The sequence below is a fragment of the Python bivittatus genome, unplaced genomic scaffold (genome assembly GCF_059951505.1).
Source record: "Python bivittatus isolate LINGU-HERP-01145 unplaced genomic scaffold, Pbiv_v1 ctg000700_np1212, whole genome shotgun sequence".
NCBI classification, from domain to species: Eukaryota; Metazoa; Chordata; class Lepidosauria; order Squamata; family Pythonidae; genus Python; species Python bivittatus.
In genome coordinates this window covers 53229717-53245156 of record NW_028277098.1, presented here as the reverse complement: position 1 = coordinate 53245156, position 15440 = coordinate 53229717, and the positions used below count along the sequence as shown (strand labels likewise).

The following is a 15440-nucleotide window of genomic DNA, read 5'->3' as shown; positions in this document are numbered from 1 at the left end:
GGTTTAACACTGATGAACTTTCCTCTAAGTATAAGGATGCAAACTGACAGACATCTTAAAATTTAGGACAAGAAACAGCCACAATGAGTACTAACCCTACTGGTATGTCTTTATTAGCCAGCACATAACATAAACTAATGTGATAGCCTCATCAACACAATAAGATCCTGATATTAGTTAGTAACTGGTTTGAGAGGAAGTTGTTCATATTTATTTTCTAGGTTACTCTTCAGAAAATAGCAGTACAAAAACCACATAGCTGTTATCAAATGCCTTTAAATATCTGACAGCTTTTTTATGCAAGTTGGCAGTACTTAGCCAACCCTGACTGATCTAGAACGTTATGTTGAATTGGTCCTGATTTTTATTTGCATTGATACAGGAAGTCCAGGGCTATAGACTAGGGTGAAAATTTGAAAAGTATCCTAGAAGAAGGCAATGGTTAACCTCTTGCATTTGTTGGCAGCTAAGCTACATATATATGGCCATGTAAGTCACCAAGAGTCAAGCTTGACTTGAAGTAGGCTTTTAGTTTCAACGTGCCAAGAAAGAGGACAAGATTTTCCTTACAGATTCCTCTGCTACATCAAAGCAGATACACAACATTAAACATTTAGTCAAAATAGAATTACTTGTCCTCTGCAATTCTTTGAGTTCTTCTAACATTGGGACCACCTGTTAAGTTGCTGTCTCTCTAGCAATAGAAAAGCATTCCATTTCTCATAACGTAAAACGATGGAAGTTCTGTAGATAGATTCTGTACCAACTTAGGCAAGAGAGAATGTTTACAGTCAGATTCAACTAGGTTCTGGCTTCATGAGCTTGGATATCCCATTTGTATTAACTGGCAGAAGACTGTTCCACAAAGGTGATATATTGAAGAGCAGGAAATGCTGTGAACGTGCAAGATTAAGATGCCATTTTGTGTACTGCCACTATGATGCCATCATGCTTCTGGATCATGATATTGCTAGGAAAAGAAAAACCACACCAAACAATAAATAAATATTTTATAGACATTAGTTTAATATTGTAAACAAACCTCAAATATTAATGAAAATAGTGCAGATTGGTGCTGTTGATTTTATAATTCCTATAGTAACATGCTTGCATGTGACTCTGGGTGGTGTATACAATTAAAACAAAAATTACACAATCAATATAACTTACCCATTAAAACAGTTAAAAACAATTAAAAAACTATCATAACAAAAAGACAGGGAAGAATGCAGTCAAACTTATACCAGCTATTTAATGGGCTCTACGTTTCCATGGGATCCCCAGGCCCAATGGCAAAACCAACAGATAGGTCATGGGATAATAAAAATGAATTAAGGCTTTAAATCCAAGGCTAAAAGAGACCCTTGGTACAGTGGTTAAGGTATCAGGCTAGAAACCAGGAGATCATGAGTTCTAGTCCTGCCTTAGGTGTGAAGCCAGCTAGGTGACCTTGGGCCAGTCACTCTTTCTTAGCCCAAGGAAGCAGGCAATGGCAAACAACTTCTGGAAAGGGAAAAAAAAAAAAAAAAAAAAACTGCAGGGACCAGTCCAGGCAATCACCAGGAGTCAACACTTACTTGAAGGCATGTACACACACAACAGCCTATATCAAAATAAATCTTCAATTTCATATTATAACAGAGTTCCTTCTTTGTATAAAGTAATTAATTCACCTACAGTAATCCTTGATTTTTAAGGTTTCAAGCCTCTAGATGCCTAAGATTTCAGTTTGTTTCAGCATAATCTTTATAATTGAGAAGTATTGGCAATTACATTATTTGGCCTGGATTATTAACTCAATTTGAGGAGAGTCATTGGAATCTCATACAATAAATTATTATATAAACATACAATAAATTATTATATAAAACGCAAAACCATTTTAAAATGTAATCTATATTTTGAACATTTAAAATTAGTTCTATAGAACTGCAATGCCAGTTAAGCCTCATGCATCAAGTGATAATTCCCTAATCCCAACATTTGTAACAGACAGCCCTATTTTTCCTGCTACTAGATAGCAGAATAAAGTGTGGCAGAGCAGATGAGCATTTACAAAAATAAAATTTAACCTCTTGGGGAGCATTTTACAGATAGTCCTCAGCCTTCGACAGCAACTGGAACTGGAATTGTCGTTGCTAAGCAACGTGGTCATACAGCACAATGTCATGTGACCATATTGCTTAGCAACGGCAATCCCGGCAGTCCTGGTTGTCATTGTTAAACGAGGACCACAGAGGTTGTTAAGAGAGGACCTCACATGACCATGACTTCTGACTGGCTTCCCCATTGACTTTGTGGGAAGCCAGCAGGGAACATCAGAAATCATGATCACTTGACCGCAGAGGTGCTGCAATGGTCACAACTCTGAGGACTGGTCATAAGTTTATTTATTTAGCGCCACTGTAACTTTGAATGGTTGCTGAATGAATGGTTGTAACCCCAGGACTACCTGCATGTCCTTTATTGGGAATAATCATTGGAAGGGGTCAGGCCAATGTCTTTCGGCCCACATTTTTTACGCTTTTAGGATTACATAATGATTGAAATAGTTGCAGGAGGTTTTCCAGGGTAACCACACAAAATTGTCTTGGATAAGCTATTTTTTAATCTGATTTCAAGGGTGGGATGGGAAGGTTTTCATCATGGGAATGTTTGCCTTCCAGAGGCCTCCCATTCCTCCTCCTTAGTTTTGTAAAAGCTGTGAAAAATCAGACCACCACAATTCACTGGATCAAAATTTCAGCAGTGTTATCTTAGAGTCATGGAGGGCCACAGCTGACCGATGGGCTGTCTAGCTTGTTCTAAAATGTGTCTTGCTATAAATGGAGAAACGATTATGTCTTGCTATAATTAGGAAAGAAAGGAGAAAAGAAATAATCCCCACTAATTAAAAAAAAAATTCTGCCATTCTAAGAGCTTGGAGATAGAAACAGTTAATAGGCTTTCCCTAAAGAGGAAAATGCATGTGTATAGGGGTGTTACATATGCAACTTGCATTCAAAATTCCCAGAACCAAGAGGAAAAAAAAATAATTCTAGTCTCAGCTTTTTGACATCCTTATTCCAAAAGGCAACGATGCAGTAAGGCCTGTTAAGTCATTTCATACATCAAAGGAAAACCATGGAACCAAATGAACATACTTACCTGTGTTCTTTTTTGGAATTACACTGCATACATATAACAGACTGGGATCCACCAACATCTATGGAATCATAAATTGGTTGGTCTTTAAAACTATTGTTGATGCTTACCCAGTGTCTGATTCAAGACATACAACAGGAATATCTGTTGGATCAGAAGTTAATTTTGCTGCCTGCTGGGCCAGAACAGAGATTACACCTGCATGCTCATCTGAGAGGGTGCCACGACCTAGAAGACAACTGTGCATCATTTAAAAGAAAAATGTACTGTATTTACCTGTAAGAAAGAAGAAAATTTCTCCCCAAATAATTAACTACAAATTGCAGGAATTGTCTAGATTTCTGACAATATGTTAACAGGAAGGTCCTACTGAAAGCCATCAAATGGGTGAAAGGAGCAAATAATGAATGCAAGTGACAAAAACAGGGAAAGGGGAGAAGCTGTCAATATCATGCTAGCTCTCTAGTCACCCTTCATCTATAGAAGGTGATTATACTCACTCTTCTATCCATGAAGCCTCAGCAAAAAAGAGGATCCTCAACCAGTGAAGAACCTCCATAAACAGAGAGCCTCCACTGCAAACATTCAGCCTCAACACATGGAGGGGCATGAGAAGAGAATGAAACTAGTACCTTGACTCAACAGGACTACAAATTCTAGACATACACAGGAATAAGAGAAATGCAATTCATTGGTCTTTAATACAGAACAGAAACATCTGTATGTTTTTTGGCTTCACTGCTAAAGGTGTCTATTATCTTGTTTCCTTTTTATAAACAAGGAAAAGAGTTCAATAACCCAAGCATCTCTTCTCCAGTTTCTATCCCAGGTTAAATGGAGTAAGTTAGGCTAAAAGACTCTCCCACATGAGACTTTCCAGAAAATAAATCCTATTAACACAAAACATAATTATTAGAGTCACAAGCTTAGATAAATTTGTTTAATTTTAAAAGTTCACAGGAAGATAAAATTGTCAAAGAGGCTATGGACCCTTACAGCTAAGCAGGGGTCTCAAGCTCACAGGTAATTGACATCCAGTTTCTAGATGCAAAGGCAAAGTGCAGTGAAGGACTGATACAGCTACATAACATTTTCAAAGAACTAGTTGACTTTTTGGCAATAAAATCCTGGAATATTTGGATTTTTGGGTATGACCCAGCAAGGCTTTTATTATGTCACTTATTTGCTGCTGCTGCTGCAGCCTCACTCTTATTAACTTGATTCTGGTCCAGAATGCAGCACTGAGAGTAACAATGGGCATGCCTTGGTATGCCCATGTAACACCTCTGCTTTGTGAGCTGCCTGGTTGGTTTGCTTCCAGGTGCAATTCAGCTGGTTGTTACCTATAAAGCCCTACATGGCATAGGGCTTGGTTACTTGAGGGACTACCCGTTTCCCATAATATCTGCCCAGCAGATTCGATCCTACAGGGTTGGCACATTCTGGGTTCATTTGATTAAACAATGTCATCTCCCAAGACCCTGGAAGTGCACCTTCTCTATAGTTGTGCCTGCCCTCTGGAATGAGGTTCCCCCCGAGATCTAAATGGCCCCCACTCTGCTGTTGTTTAGAAGAGCCATGAAGACCTGGCTCTTCACCCAGGCCTTTAGTGAGGGAGAGTGAGACCCCTCGCTTCATCGTGGTTGCCATCTTATCTCCCCCCCCCCCAGATTTAACTGATTTTATTGTAATTTATTTGATTGCTGTGAGCTGCCCAGAGTTGCTGAGAGTTGGGCAGCATACAAGCTTAATAAATTATCCTCCCAGCTGCCAAATTTCTAGCTTGGATTCTTCATCACTGCCAGAGAATAATAAGAGGCCAAGAGGGATAATTGTTTCCAAAATTTAAAAAACAAACCACTTCCTATTTTATTAGGAGCAGGATTTAAAGAAGGCAACGGCAAGAGGCACACATAAGACAGTGCTTGCAGACATGGTCTGTTAGAATTTCTGAGCAAAATGAGAAAGAAAGCATGGATGCATGTGAAAATGAGAGGACTCAACCACCTTGTTCTAAGGGGTCTGGCGGATTTTGACTCTCTTCCTCAAGCATCTTGCCAATCTCCTGGGAGGGTGACCCTGGAAGAGCCTCAAAGGAGGTATGGTAAGAGCAGGCCCAGCAACAGACTGGAAGGAGCCATGGTTCTGCTGAACTTTAGGCCCTTTTGGTCCTCTGATATGCAACAACAGGAGAATTGCTTGGGTGGTGTTGGGGGGGGGGGAAGCAGCTAAATGAGAAGGGGAGTAAGTACGGGAAAACTGAGTAACAAAAACTATTTCACCTTTACTTCTGCCCAGCCAAAAAAAGAGAATTCTAGCAGGTCTTAAATATCACGGAGTTGCTTCCAAAGGAATAGTTTGCGCTGGAAAAAACGATTGCTGTCTTTATAAAGCTTGATTCAGAAACTCAAAACAACAACTACTACTACACGGGAAGCATAGGGACGAAGGTACAGTATTTGAGAGACGGAGAAACCCCAAGGAAATGGGGATCGGGACTAAATGTTTAAAAACAAAGGAAGGAGAAGACGAGCAGATTCCGACACGCGCAGCACTTCTGTCGGGGTGAGAGGAAGGGCTCTGCTACAGGAAAGTTTCTGCGCTACTTACAGCCCAAATTTAGCCCTTGAGAATCGGTGCAGAGGACTCCCGCAATGGAGGGATTCTTCATTCTAAGGAAAGAGGAGTCGGCACAGGTGAGCGTTGAGCTGGCCAGAGAAGAAGCCATCTCCTCCACCACACGCCAGCTGCCTGCTCCGGCAAGCCGTTACGAAAAAAGAGAGAACCTGCCGGTCGCCCACGAACCCCGGGAAGGAGCGCCGCCATCCTCGTCACTTACGTATCTTCCAAATGACCCTCCAACGCCCCTTCCATTTTGCCGACGGCCGCGTCCTCTTCAGCAGCCTCCAGATTTATCAGCTGATCTAGGTCACATGACAAGCAAGGCTTAGACGGTGGCTCGCGGAGACCGAAATTCTTCGCGGTTAAAAATACACGGATCGGAAAACACGATTGATACTGATTTCTGCGGGAAGAAATTGCAGGCGGTTTTGTTTATTAATACAATTGCTTGGGTCGAGCTCCGCTTGCAATCAGAGCCTGCTTGCACACGTCTAGGATCACAATATAATTGTGTGTGTGTATAATGAAATATACACACCAATTAGTTTTTAACTGGTTTCAACTGGTTTTTAATGGTTGTGTTTGAATTTTTTTATACTTAATTTTTAATGGATTAATTAATTTTATTATTTATGGGGTATTTTTAATTGTTGATGGGGGTTTTGATTTTAATTGTGAGCCGCCCAGAGTCACCCGTTGGGGGGAGATGGGCGGCATACAAATTTAATAATAAATAAATTTTAAAAAATAAAATAAAATAGATTATATTGATTGTTTAGCTTTGTGTTTTAATTGTGTACGCCTCCCAGAGGCACATGCGTGAGATGGGCAGCTATATAAGTTCAATAAGATATACATGCAGTAAAATCATAAATAATTCTGATGTTCAGCATTTATGTTTGCGAATTTCATTCATTCAAGCGGCCATGGACATCATAGCGTCAATTCTTAAGTATGCCTTAAGCTTGGCTCCGGGTAACTTACACGTACGTAACCCGGCCGTGTTTCGGTATGAAACGGAGTCGATTGATTTTTTTGCCCCTTCCCCCTCTAGCCTTCAGCTTTGAATTTCCCACTTAATGCTTCATCCAAGTACAGATCAGGAGCGGTCCCGTTTAACTGTCTAAATCGGAATCAGTTCGGTGCTGCCAGCTAGCTGGGATTTCTTTCGCGATGACTCCTACCGCCCTTGTTTAAAGGGGGCCGGTGGACGTGGCAGTCACTCATGGGAGCATGGTGGGGCTCCCGAGCGCCGGTCCTGTAATCAGAAAAGCAAAACAATCAGGCATCTCTTTCACCGATACTAGGTACTGCAGGAAGAGGGATTAGGCTAAAACCGGTTCTGAGATGCATATTCAGGTAAAAAGTAGGAGAGTAAGAAAAACCTGTAGGAGAGTTTTTAAAAACCCTGATTTGAACAGCTTCATAACCTGTTTAGCCATATACAACATCCAGGATTTGATCAACTGTATCAAGTTTACATTTAAATAAATTATAAAGAGCCTTCCCCTGGAAGTTTTGTAGCCCAAATCGTTATTTTTATATCACCCAAATATAGTCTTTCATATTCAGCCAGCATGTAATGTGATAAGATATATTTCTGGTATTCCATTAGTCAATATTTATTATTAGGAAATCAAAAATAACAAAAATCTTAAACCATGTCTGTCCAATTTGTTCATTTTTTTTGTTTTGTTTTGTACTGAACATGTATTTGTATTTGAAAGCTAAGATCTACTTTATCTCCTACGCAAAGACAGATGCCTCCTATTGAAATTGATTTTAGATTTTTTACAAAAATTAGGCTGAAACGTTTACCTCTAAATGTCCAACCTGATTGACTCCCAGAGCTATATTTAATGATTAGAAATGTTGCTTCTTAAATCAAATGCCACATTAATTCTAGTGCATCAGCACTTTTCCCTGATGAGGTAGTCAGAAGCAAAAAGAGCGATGTTTCCTTTGCTACTTCCAATCACCAACAGGAATGGGAGATCTGCGCCATCCCATCTGTCACAACAACACAGAGCTTGAGTAAGACACTCTCTGAGTTGGCTGGGGAAAATAAAGGTTTATCATTCTGTGGACATGGAATTATGAACAGGAAAGAAATTTTGGTCATTCTAGGCAGGTAGGAATTAGGAATGTAAAACAGAGCAGGATTTATGGATTCATATACCCATTTATTCTACATCCAATCTCCATATACCATTGCTATGTGCATTTAATATTAACTAGTGCTTCATAGATATGGATATCTTTGTCCAACAGAGCAAAGGCATTTCTTCCTTTACATGTAAGAGACATAATCCTGTGTGGCACGGATTAAAACTTTTTACTATAAAAATTCAGAAGTGCAAAAAACTGGCTCCAACGTACACACTGTAACATCATAGTAGCATATCATAAACAGCAAGTGATACTTACTACCTGCTTCCATCAAAACAACTCCAAGTTTTTTGAAGTGAGTTAAAAAGCCCTTAATGATAGATGCACATATGGACACAGATATAATTTATAGCACCAAAGCAATAATGAACACATCCATGCTTCTACTATCCTGCCAAATTATATTGAGCACATTATACCACTTCAGCATTAAGCTGTCTTGGGCACAGTTTAGAAACGGAGGAAGAAAGAGTGAGTAAACAAAATCAAAGGCATAAGAGAAAAGACAAGAAACATAACTAAATCTAATTTACACTTACATCATTTCCTATGCCCCTCCATTCCTTTGTATCTTTGCAATCTATTCTTGCTTCTATCATGTCCTCACATCACTTCATACATTGCCTATTGTTCTTTAAATTCAGCTCTATCCAACCTGATTTTTCTCAGGCTTCTCCTTCCTCTTAATCCATTCACACTTTCTTCATATATTTATTTTGCAATTCAGTCTTCATTCTTTTTCTCTACATGACCAAACCACTTCAAAGTACTTTCATACTGGTCATTCACATTTGGGCTCATTCCACATTCATTGAATTTCCATTCATTCTTGATCTTATCTTTTCTTGTTTTACCACACAGATTTCTTAAGTAATCGATTCCCCTTGCATTCAATGTACTTTTAGATTTTTCGTGATATATCCAACTCTCACTTCCAAATTATGGAAGAGTCAGAACTATACACTTATTACACAACCATTTTCACTTGCCAAAAATCCTAACTACTCATACAAACTAATGGAATTAGAGATAACAGTGTCTGAGAGATCTTTGAGCAATGCTAATTACTGAAGGTGTTGACACAGTGTGCATCTGCTGAAAAAAAAGCCAACAACATGTTAGGGATAATAGGAAACAGGATTGAAAACAGAGATGTTAATATCATAATGCCCTTATGTAAATAAATGGTACCATTGCATCTGGAGTATTGTGTGCACTTATGGTCACTGCATCTCAAAAAGGATATAGTTGTGCTAGAGAAGGTTCAGAGGAAGGCAACTAAGATGATCCAGGGGCTGGAGCAGCTTCCCTATGAGGCAAGGTTGTGACATTTGGGGCTTTTAAGTCTAGAAGGGAGGCAAATGAGAGGTGTACAAAATTATGTATGGTATGGATAAAGTGGAGAAAGAAAAGTTATTTTTCTCTGCCCAAAATACTAGAACCAGAGGTCGCTCAATGAAATTGAATTCTGGAAGAATTAGGAGAGACAAAAGAAAAACTTTTTTTACAGTTTGGTCTAGTGATGAAGGCATCAGGCTAGAAAGCAGGAGACTCTAAGTTCTAGTCCCGCCTTAAGCATGAAAGCCGGCTGGGTGACTTTGGGCCAGTCACTCTCTCTCAGCCCAACTCACCTCACAGGGTGGTTGTTGTGGGGAAAATAGGAGGAGGAAGGAGTATTAGGTATGTTCGCCACCTTGAGTTATTTATAAAAATAATAAAGGCAGGATTAAAAATTTCAAAAAATCAACTTTGGAATTTGCTACCATGAGATGTGGTGCTGGCTACCAGCCTGGCTCTCTTCAGAAGAGTTAGACCAATTCATGGAAGTTATGGAGAACAATGGCTATTAGCCTCGATGGCAGTGTGACTGACTCTGAAGGCTATCTGCTGGGAGACTAGTGGGCTTCCGGGTGCAGTTGGTTGGCTATTGTGAGAACAAACTGCTGGACTAGATGGGCCAGGGGTCCAATCCAGCAAGCCACTACTTATGTTCTTATGGTTTGATAAACATTCATTCCTCACAACATTCTACATACTATCCCACAACTTTTCCACCAGCATTGGATGTCTTCTTTTACTTTCTCTAAATCATACTTTCTCTAAATCAACAAACACTTGTTAAACTTCCTTTCTTACATTCACATATTTCTCAGCAAGCTGCTAAAGAGCAAAAATCTGATCTGTATATCTCATGCATGGCGTAAAACTCAGTTTTGTTCATTGTTGCTTCTTTTAACTTCTTTTAACATTTTTTAAGTTGTCTCAGAATTTTCTCTGCCTCTTTTATTTAACTGTTCCCACATGTGTCACACTATGTCAAAATCAAGAGAAATAATAATTATTTTCTATTCTGTGTTGGTCATACCAACCCTAGAATATTGCATCCAGTTCTGTCACCACATTTTAAGAAGAACATAGACAAAATGGAGCATGTCCAGAAGACAGCAGCCAACTTGATAAGAGCCTGGGAGGGGAAAAAAAAAATGAAGGATCATTAGAGGTATTGTGTATATTTAGCCTGGAGAAGAGAAATGGAAGTATTTTATTTATTTATTTATTTATTTATCATATTGTGTAATTAAAATATATTATATTATTAGTATGATAGCAATCTTCAAGTATCTGAAGGTCTGTAATGTGGAAAACAGAATTGTTCAGTTTTTCTGGTAGACAGGACATTTTTCCTTTGAATTCCAGGGCATGGGATGATAAAACTAATGCTGGACTGAAATTTACTTTGGAATTTCTCAAACATTTTCTTCCCCTGCAAAAGAAGTTTCCATTTTTTACCTTATTCTTTGCTGGACATGAGAAAGTGCTTTAGAATTTCTTTCAAAATGGTGGAGATGCTTTGTGCCATAGTCCCATCACTCTAAAGCTTCCTTTGAATGCCCAAACTTATCCATCTGAAAAAGTCCACTAGGAGATTAAATGATGTATTTCTTGGGAATTAAAAGCAGAGGAAGACAGAGCACTGGAAAGATAATTGCAGAATAATGGGACATTCACACATAACCTTTGGCTGTCATGCAAGTGAAAGAAAGAAAGAAAGAAAGAAAGAAAGAAAGAAAGAAAGAAAGAAAGAAAGAAAGAAAGAAAGAAAGAAAGAAAGACCACATTCCACTCATAATAATTTCACTGATACTCTCTTTTGAAGGGAAATATTTCTGCATAACAGAGTAAAAATGTCACCTTTTTGAGCACTGAAGAAGCATCCATTTTTGTCAGGGATGGAGGACTCTCATTCCTGATATCAGCATGACAAGTGCTTCAGTATGAAATATATAGAGCCAACATTAAATTGTCCCAAGAACAATTCTTTGTCATAAATGACTCACAAGTGATTCCGAATGTGTATCTCTTCAGTGCATCTGAAAATGGATTTTAATATTATCTCCAGTTATTTGCAAATTACATTATGGACAATTGCAATATTTAGCATTTGCATGATAGCTATTTTACACAGTGTGCAGAATAATGATGGAATATATTTTTTAAATTTCGGTTGGTAGAGTTAGGAATAATTCAGAATAGTGAATCAATTCACAAGGAAAAATTCCTAACAGATTTTTTTAAGTTATGCTGGAATCACCGAAATGTAACATTTTTACTCTGTACTCAATAGACTCAGTCCAGTGCTATATTTTAAACTTCAAAAATAGCCAGTTAGGTGCCACTGGAAAACTCAGAAGAACTTCATAAAGATAGCATTCTCTTGCTCAAAAATATCAATGCATTCATGAAATTATACGTGAAAAGGTTCAAAGACAAAGCAATAATACAGGAATAATGTTTCCTTTATGTGAAAAATCATGTAATTTATTACTACATCTGGAACATTATGCCAACATTTATTGATAGTTGGCTCTTCCATTGTAAAGGCCAATTCTAGTTGCCTGGCAACTGCAGTGACACTGTGCAGTTCATTTGCATTTAAGTTTTCAGAACAGGCAATGTTCAATCTGGAACAAAGATAAAAGTGATAGAGCTCTAATATATATAAACTTGCATATGCAAACAAACTATTTTTATTTCCAGTTAACTAAACAAGCTTGTTTCTACAGACAAACAGCGAATCTGGATCCTGTCCAAGATATCAACAAATTACATAGTCATGAAATATTCATTATTCCCTTAATGCTATTTTAATCCTTCCTTTACCACCATCACTGTGACAGTGAAAATGTCAGTGGGCTTTTCAGCTGCAAATCTTGACATCAATTACTGTGACCTTAGTTGGATTTACTTCCAGGTAAATATTTAAAGAACTGAGCTGTAAAAGAAAAATGGAGAATACAAAAGATGGAGAAGAAAAACCTTGGGCTTCAGATTTTGGCTAGGCTGCCTTTAAATGAGCAGAGAAACTACATCCTGGGAAAATTAAGCCATTGTGTTGCTTTTGCTATCATTTTCTAATTTTTGGAGGCACACTTAATATTTTTGGAAAAGGGCCTCTGAACCCCAAAGGTTCAGTGATTAGGGATGGATTTCTCTTATTATTGATATGAAAAGGAAGGTCATAGTTCAGATTCAATCTTCTCAGATTCAATCTTCAGTATCTCCAGATAGGATTATAATACCCCTCCCTGAAGTTCAGAGGAACACTCTCAGAGCACTTCTGCACTTATGTCGCCAGTGTTGTACCTAGCTGGAAATGAAGCCAGCCACAGTCTGGATTTCAATCTGTTCCTTGGCTATGGCAATAATGTCAGCCAGGTGTTTTGTCTGGATAGCAGTTGATGCAGGTCTTGAGTGGTGGATTCCCCTGCTGGGATGGCGAGTGCCAGTCTCTTCTATGGAGGTAGGATACTTGATTCCTTTTACTCTCTGGAAAGCTAGGGAGGGTCCCTTCTGAAACACTTCCCATGCCTCCTCTCCCTCTGTGGACTGAGAAATCTTTTTTTGGCCAGTTATCCAGTCTGCAGCTCTTCCTCCTGTCTCCCAAGGTCATTCCCACATACCATTACATCTTTTGACTCACTCTCCTGCCCTGTTGGCAGAACTCACCTTGGCCCCTTTCTTCTTTGCCTTCTTGACAGCCTTTTACCCTGCAGTGTCAGTGTTAGAATGGGGGCTGAGGAGGCCATACATTAGCCACTCAGCTCAGCTTTTCACTCTACCCCCATTTTCTTTTCTGCCACTGCCTTCAGAAATGCTGGCTCATGACTCCTCCTAGCCCTTCTGCATTGCAGTGGCAACTTTTCCATTATGTCCCTGTTGTTTGCCTGCAGTTCAACCAGTCAATTGTGGATGTAATGAAAGGATTACTGTTAGAACAGGGAAAGTCAAGAGGAAGGCATAATTTCTAGAAACTTAGCATGGGCAACACTGAGCTAAATGAGTCAATGGTTTGATTCAGTAAGAGGTGGCTTTCTGCGCTTTAATGACTTTTGTGAATACATCCATGTAGGACAGAAGGGAAGAGAACTCAACCATTATTCAGCTTTTCTTTTTCTTAGAAATCCTTAATACTGGTTCCCTAGAATTGTCTGCTTAGAACATTATTCCCATCCTCCTAGTGATTTATAGTGTTATCTAACTTTTACTGCATTGATATAAAAGTAATAATTCTGTATATTTCAAGACATCACATTTCCAAACAATCTAGTGTCAACATCAGATAGACCTACCAGCACTCTTTGGCTCTATGGCATCCCTAGTCATGTGGAAGGAAGCCAACTCCGTGAACTCCTACTCCGTCTGCATTTCCACCTGGCCTTACCTGGCCTTTCCTCCCAAATAATAAATTCATATTTTTGTGAGCTCACTATTTCCAGTCCAGGAATAGTTACTACAGTCAACAGTACCACAGAGACTTCACCAGCAAACAAAACAGATTTATCATAGTGCATACTTCTGTGGGGAGAGAAAGAGGGAGAGAGAGAGAGAGAGAGAGAGAGAGAGAGAGAGAGAGAAAGGAGAATGAATGAATGAATGAATGAATGAATGAATGATAGTGAGGAAGCATTTAGCAGAAGGAAATTGCACCTAGATTCACAGTTTTCCACAGCTCCTCTCTTTCTTATGCAATCCTAATTCATCTCCTGAGGTGCTCAGCCTACATAAAACAACTCACAAATATATTAATATATTTTGACTAGATGCTTTCCCACTTCCTCCTGACTCAGTGCTTCTTCTGGAACACAACCTAAATTTGCCTAGGACATTGCCTAGCACATCTTTTAGCTTCATTTTCTATCTCTGAATGGGCCTCATTTATCTGTCTGTACCCCAGATGGTATATTTTATGTAAAATGCAAAGAATTAACTTAGGAATTCTTGTAAGTGTAGCTAGAAAATATCTGCTTAATTTTCTTCTATGTTATCCTATTCACTCTTCTTAAGATAATTGAACAACTTCTGGAATTTGGAAACCTGGAGCTGAGTGAATAGCTGTGTTCACACAACACACCCATCCACGAACTAGCCAATGTATTTTAGCCTAATCTATTGTGTAAACTCCTTTGGTTCATTTAAGACAGAATTTTTCATGTGAACCATGGCTTAGTTAACCATGGGTAAATGAGTCATGTGAATATAGTCACTAACTTTGGTATTTCACACGCTGGGCTTCATACATGTGCTTAGCTGCACCTTGGGTAGTAGAAAGTAGGTGGCAGGTAAGATCTGTCCCTTTTACAATGTATCACCACATGTTGAGGTATGGTATAGAAAGTGGCGGTAGGCAGTTGTTGGTCTGTTCTACATCACAAAGAAAGTTGAATCAATTGTTCTTCCATAACAGGTATTGTAAAATCAGTCTTCTTCAGGTAACATCTGATGACTTCATGGATACATCTATCTATTTTTTGGCAACATCTGAAGGTATTTTGCCATTACCTTCTTCCAGGATGTTGATTTCATTGTCCATTCTACCCTACAGCCGTGGTATTCCCTGGTGGCCTCTCAAGTACTAACGAGGCATGGTTAAATTCGAAGTTCAGACAAGGGATATTTCTGCACTACAGCCTTAAACTCCTTGACTCCCAGGCATAAAATGTCTGGAAATGAAGGCAGATTAAGAAATCCCTTTCTGGATTTTTTAAAAGAATATATTTTTATTAAGAATTGTAATTACAATAGTAAAAACTAATACAAACTAAACTAAAGAAAGAGAAGAGAATGGAAAGAAAGAATAAAAAGTGCAGGAAAAAAGAAAAAATAAAGAAAAAGAAAAGAAATATATAAAGAAGTGACTTCCAATCTTCATCACAAATATAAACAAATTCAACAACTCTTCACTTCTTATGATAAGTCCATAAAGGGTTGTCAGAACATTGCAAAAAAAAAAAAAAGTCTTATTTTAACCTTGATTAAAGTTGATTTATTTAATCAAGGTTAAAATAAGACTTTTTTTTTTTTTGCAATGTTCTGACAACCCTTTATGGACTTATCATAAGTCCATTATATTCCTTCCTTTTACTTCTAACAGTCTTAATCTTTAATTCAATCAAATATTGTCATAGGATTTGATTTCAATTCTTCTTCATCCCCACACACACATT

General features: G+C 38.5%; 1 protein-coding gene across 1 annotated transcript; it reads right to left on the bottom strand.

Moving 5' to 3' along the window:
- Nucleotides 1–83: 83 nt before the first annotated feature.
- Nucleotides 84–6081, bottom strand: LAMTOR5 (late endosomal/lysosomal adaptor, MAPK and MTOR activator 5). The gene is made up of 4 exons (XM_007431061.3): nucleotides 5984–6081; nucleotides 5755–5816; nucleotides 3255–3372; nucleotides 84–970 (listed from the first exon to the last, which is right to left on the bottom strand). Exons 1-4 carry the CDS (start codon nucleotides 6016–6018, stop codon nucleotides 910–912), a joined length of 276 nt encoding a protein of 91 aa, XP_007431123.1. The 5' UTR covers nucleotides 6019–6081; the 3' UTR covers nucleotides 84–909.
- Between the last annotated feature and the right edge of the window lie 9359 nt (nucleotides 6082–15440).